Source organism: Arachis ipaensis, chromosome B08, assembly GCF_000816755.2.
Source record: "Arachis ipaensis cultivar K30076 chromosome B08, Araip1.1, whole genome shotgun sequence".
NCBI classification, from domain to species: Eukaryota; Viridiplantae; Streptophyta; class Magnoliopsida; order Fabales; family Fabaceae; genus Arachis; species Arachis ipaensis.
The window spans coordinates 127,951,899-127,958,038 of NC_029792.2; the positions used below are offsets into that span (position 1 = coordinate 127,951,899).

Here is a 6,140-nt window from a genome sequence, read left to right on the forward strand (position 1 = left end):
GTTGCATTGAAACAATATGATTAGGATGTCGAGTATTGGTATGCAGAAGAATATGACTAAGTTATTAACAAAATTAAAGTCACTTTACATACTAGCCTGGCCTTCGTCTTCATGAAGATCGTTGAGCCGCTAGTACACTTGGACGACCTGGCCAATGCCCTATTAGCTCTGTTGGTGAGACACCGATGCCGGAACTTCTCATCGGTCTCCCAATGAACAAACAGAGCCTTCTTTATGTCCGGTCGGAGCCATTGTGTCCGGTGGTCCCGCTCCTGACGAACATCATCCAACATCTGCTGGAGCCGCCGACCTATTTTATGGTGGAATATCTTCCTAATGGTAAGGTCGTGTTCAGCGTCCCACATAAAGTGCAGCTGCAACAAAGAAACTTTAAAATTAGTTAAGTAAGATAGAAGATATAAAATAAATAAAAAGGTTTGAACATAAAAAAGTATTAATTACCGCCCATTTCTGAAACCATTGGTCTCTGGTCTCAGCGAGGATCTTCGTGTAGTTGGGCCAGAGATGGTTGTACATCAGTTTGATAACATTGGTCATCTCCTAAATACACGCGTTGTTATTGGCGCGAACCTAACAACCCACAAACAAGAATCAACCTAAATCCAATAGATAGGAATCAATTAGCAGGAACTTTCATCAATAAAGTTAATCATAATCATTGAAACTTAAAAACACACGCCAGCCAACCAAATCAACCTAAATCCGCTAAAAAGGAATCTATTTTTAGGAACTTTCAGCAACAACCATAATCATTGAAACAGGAAACACTAAACACGCAACCAAATATACCTAAATCCACTAAACAGGAATCAATTAGTAGGAACTTTCATCAACAAAATTAATCATAATTTTTGAAACTTAAAAACATAAGCCAGCGAACCAAATCAACCTAAATCCACTAAAAAGGAATCTATTTTAAGGAACTTTTAGCAACAATCATAATCATTGAAACAGGAAACACTAAACAGACAACTAAAATAAACCTAAATCCACTATATAGGAGTCAATTAGCATGAACTTTCATCAATAAAGTTAATCATAATAATTGAAACTTAAAAAACACAAGTCAGCCAACCAAATCAACCTAAATCTACTAAAAAAATCTATTTCCAGGAACTTTCAGCAACAACCATAATCATTGAAACAGGAAACACTAAACAAGCAACCAAAGAAACCTAAATCCACTAGACATTAATCAATTATTAGGAACTTTTAGCAACAACGTTAATCATAATCATTGAAACTTAAAAACACTAACCAACATTTAAACTTAAATTTGCTAAACTAGAATCAATTTTCAGGTATTTTTAGCGATAACCAATAAACAGGAAATACATGAGACTCAACTTGATATTTACCCCATGTCACCATCAGGCCAAATCATCCACCATACAATGAGAGGTGATGGTGGGGAATCAGCTGCTGGCTCACTGCCATGGTTGGAATCCGGGACTGCGGCATCTGTCGCTGGAGGCGGCGTCGACGTGGATGCAGGTTGCTGAGCAGTAGGAGGCGGTGTCATTGCCGTAGACGAAGGAGCGTAGTTGGGGTTAGGGACCATAATAAATGGCTGGTCCGCCAAACCTGCAACTTGTGGCGTCATCGAGGTAGTCAGAGTCGAGAGAGAGGAGGCAGAAGTCCCGGGGTTACCGGAAAAAACCCTCCCTCTATCTCGACCACGGCTAAGACCACGACTAGCAACCTGATTCGCAGCACCTCTACCTATCGATATATCTGCAAATATCAAATTAGCAAACAATTTTTCAGTAAAACAGTCATCAACACAACAATTAATACAATTAGACAATTCCAAACACTTCAACAATTCAAAATTGAAAACTAAATTTACTAAGATTAGAAAAATAAATTGAACTAACTTTGAAACTGATTGAAAATTAAAATTAAAATTCTAATCAAATCTAAACTAAAATAAACCAAAATTAAACAAATCAAATTCCATAAGGTAAAGTGTATCAAACTTGCAATATTAGGTAACAAACCTCAAACATTCAAAATTAAAAAACGTCGGTCAATGGAAAAACAAATCAAATTTCATCATTGCAAATAGTCAAAACAAGAGGAGAGCAAGCAATGATTTCAAGAGATTGACCAAAATTTTTAATAAAAAGCTTTTTGAGGTATATTGACAAACATTGGGCATCCAAAGTCATAAACAACATAACTTAGCATTAACAAATAATCTTTGCAACACCAATTCACAAAATTCAACATCAATGACAAAAAAAAAGTCAACATCATTGATCATAAATTCATTAGACAGTAGTCTAATTAACTCAAAATAGCAAAACAACAAAACAGCAATTAACACAGTGGATGAACACAATCAAATAATTAACCAAATACACTTAGCAACAATTTCTCCATTAATTCAACCAGCAAACTGAAAATAGTTTCAGACACTTTCAGCAACAATTTAGAACCTATAAATCTAAACTAAACTATCCTAACTACCTAAATCCACTAAAATAGAAAATTAAACTAACTAAACTAATTAAACCAATCTAATGGACTAAAACTAACTAACAGGATTTGAAAAGAAAAAAAGTCCAAACAAAGAACCTTGAATGCAAGGTGTAGAAGGCAACGGAGAAGGAGGGAGGAAGGTGACGACACCAAGTTGTTACTGGCACTAGAGGTGGCGGTCGTGAAATGCCAGAGCAGGGAGCTGTAGGCAATGGGCTGAGAAGGGCGAAAGGAGAAGGAGAAAAGGACCGCGGTGACGCTGAGAGGGAGGGGAAGAAGGAGAAGAAGGCGGTGTCGGCAGTGGGGGTTGATAGTGACGGAGAGGTGTGGCGACGGCGGTGGTCTCGATGGTGGTGGCTGGAGCGCAAGAGGGAAAGGGATGGTGGTGATGTTGGTGAGGGTTCGAATGAGGGGGAAGGGGTGCATGATTTGAATTTACGCCATCTTTACTGTCGAAAAATTTCGACGGTAAACTATTACGGGTTACCAAAACGCATCGTTTCACTAAATCAAATCAACTTGATTCGATTTATATGTAAATAGCGTAAATCGAGTCAATTTGATTTGATTTATATAGAAATGTTCAGGACAAGGTATGCAACCAATTCTAATTTAGAAAATTTGTGTAATTTTGAACTCCATTCATTTTATTAGCGTAAATGACCTTTTTATTGGTATATTATCAGTTCAGTTTGACTTGGTTCAGATTATTCCTACTATAATTAAAAATCAAACCAAACTAAAAAAATTGCAGAATATTAATTGATATGGCAGTTACAAATACGAGTTATAACTCGGTATCACACGTTACAACTCGGTTTTTATGAGCTATAACTCGACCGATTAACGTTTCAGTCGTAGCCGCTGACCAAACGGCACAACGATCATATACGTTATCAATCCCCTCCAATCCGAAGTAAATGCTCAAATCGTAACTAACGAAAAGCTCACCATACAAAAGCAAGGTAAAGTACCTTCTTTTGGACAGTTTTAAAATACACAATACTGACTTAAGTATTGGAGTGCCTTTGCAGGTACACTCCTCCTTCTTCCATCGCTCACGCTCTCACATCTCACCAAAGAGAAAAGCTCGGATTCGAAGGATTGGCCATTCAACCTTTAAGATTATAGCTCGGCAACCATCCGTCACAAGAGCCGATTTATTCTCCAGGCAAGAACATTAATCTTTTAATTTTTTGATTTTGATCTATTTTATTTTATTTTTCAATTAATAGATTTTGTTCGGATTGAATCGATTTTGAAAATCCGTGTATTTACATTTTTAATTTAGAGAAAGTGTAGGGGACAACGCTAATTGTGAATAACGTAAACAACGGGTTAAAAAATGTTAAATTAAATTAAAAAATTAGATTTTTATTTAATTAGGAATAATAATATTTTTGAATTTGAATAATTAGGATTAGGCAATCTAACTTCCTCGAAATACATCTTCACACTACGTCCCGGTTTTTTCTCATCCCACCGTCACACCGCATCCTGTCTCCGCCTCCACAGTTCTTCGTCGCTGCCAGAGAGAGTTCTGACGCGAGGTGCGCATTAAAAAGAAACATCCAGTATAGTATATGACTATATGGATAGGAAAGAAATATCCGGTGTATATAACATCTAGTATCTTATATACTTGGAAAGAAACATCCATGGTATATAAAAGAAGCATACAGTTTAACTTCCTCTGTAACATAAATCCCGAACTATATACTAACCTACTGTATACCAATGGAGTGAATGAACACTTGCGACGCGCGGTGGAAGACAGGGAATACTCGACGGCGTGGTGTGGAGGCTTGGCCAGAGATGCAGCATCGGAACAATAGCAGAACGAAAATTTCGACGCGTCGAGGTAGAAGAAGAGGCGTGCATTTCGCGGGCTTCAATAGCGGATAAGGAGTGGTGCGTGAGGGAAGAGACGCGGCGGCGCGGAGTGGAGGGAGGGGTAGCGAGCGACGACGAACCATGTAAATGGAGCGGCGGCGGCGCAGAAAAGCTTCGTGACTGGTGACGGTAGACGGCAGTACAGGAGGAGATAATGCCGGGAATGATGAAATTAGGGTTTAGTGCAGGTAAACGGTAAAAGTGAAAATAAGGATGGGTAATTAGGTTGAGATTATTAGACCTGAGAGTGCAGCCCATTATTTACATTATTCGCAATTTTTGTTATCTACTTAGCAGAATTCTTTAATTTAAGGTGATATATAGGACCATTTCCGTGAACAAAATTTTTGAAAATCTTAAAAGGTAAAAAAAATTTTACCAACGTAAATGTTCAATCCAAAATCTTTTTGAGATCAAATTGGAATCTAAAATAAATTAAAATGCTAAAATGTTAAGAATCAAAGAATTTGTGCAAGGTTAATTTAGAACAAGAAACAAGCAATGCAGCTTTACTAGTTAAGTTACTAAAATCATCGTGGTAACCGCAGTAATCAGTAATCAGTAATCAGCCCCAAAAAAGCTGGGAACTGAAGACACTTTTCTCTAACTTTCTTCGAAAACCTCAAAACCCCGAACTTATCTTTTCCTCAAATCTCAGTTTTCTCTAATTCCCTTCAGATCTGAACTCAAAAACCCTAATCATCCATCGATCTTACGATTCGATTCCTCAGCTGCCGTAACCGTTTATTCTTCGGCTGCGGCGCAATGTCGAGCTTCCACGTCGGCGGCAAGGTGGTTGACCGCGTCGATTTGATGCGGAAGAAACAACTGCCGTGGCGAATCGACGTTTGGCCCTTCGCCGTTCTCTACGGCGTATGGCTCGCCTCGATCCTCCCGAGCCTGGACTTCGTCGACGCCGCCATCGTTTTCGGCGGCCTCGTTGCTCTCCATATCCTCGTTTGGCTTTTCACCGGTTGGTCCGTTGATTTCAAGTGTTTTGCACATTACAGCAAGGTACGGCACGCGCGTGTTCTAGACGCTGTTGCTTTGCGTTGATGATCAGCGGAGTTTTTTTATGTCTTTTTCTTTGTGTGTTTTTGCGTTCAGGTCAGAGATATTCACCAAGCTGATTCTTGCAAGATAACGCCGGCGAAGTTTTCTGGTTCCAAAGAGGTCGTGCCGCTCAGGTTTCGGAAAATTGTAAGCTTGCGGTTTAGGATCAATTTAGTTTTTGTTTGAAATGGATGTACTTGTTATTATCTGAAGTAGTGTTTGCTAGACTTGTCTTTAAGTGTTTGACTGCGTGTTGAGTGATTGGGGATGAATTGAACTGCAGTTGTTGTTAGACCTGATTTTGCGCTTTTGTTTTGTGATGAGAAGTGAGGTATTCATTGAGATGTGCATTTCTTGGTGTTGTTGACTTGAATGAGGACAATGTTACTGGATGGAAGACTTAAAGGTATATTTGGAATTTGACTGAGTGATAGTTGAACACTGGTCGTGTCCTTATATTTGGACTATAGGATGGATGGGAGTGACTGTTTCTCTTCTTCTGGATATCTGTATTGCTTTATCTGGGAATTTGTGTTTTACAAAATAATGAACTGGAGAATTTGGATGGTAGTTTGGTGAGTTGTGGAGTTTGTATGTGGAATTTACCTTGTAAGCTGGTTGGTTTTGAGTGAACTGGGATGGAAAATGGTTGGGTGCAAACTTGAATGAGAATTGCAGGTCCCCAGGGG

The 6,140-nt window shown here is 38.8% G+C and overlaps 1 protein-coding gene across 1 annotated transcript in view; it reads left to right on the forward strand.

The window, feature by feature from the left end:
- Positions 4,930 to 6,140, forward strand: part of LOC107612840 (probable manganese-transporting ATPase PDR2) — a gene marked incomplete in the record, with an annotated part of 11,803 nt that continues 10,592 nt past the window's right edge. Inside the window, 2 exon segments of the mRNA XM_021110156.1 lie at positions 4,930 to 5,412; positions 5,506 to 5,598. Of these exon segments, the coding sequence (XP_020965815.1) occupies positions 5,164 to 5,412; positions 5,506 to 5,598 (342 nt within the window).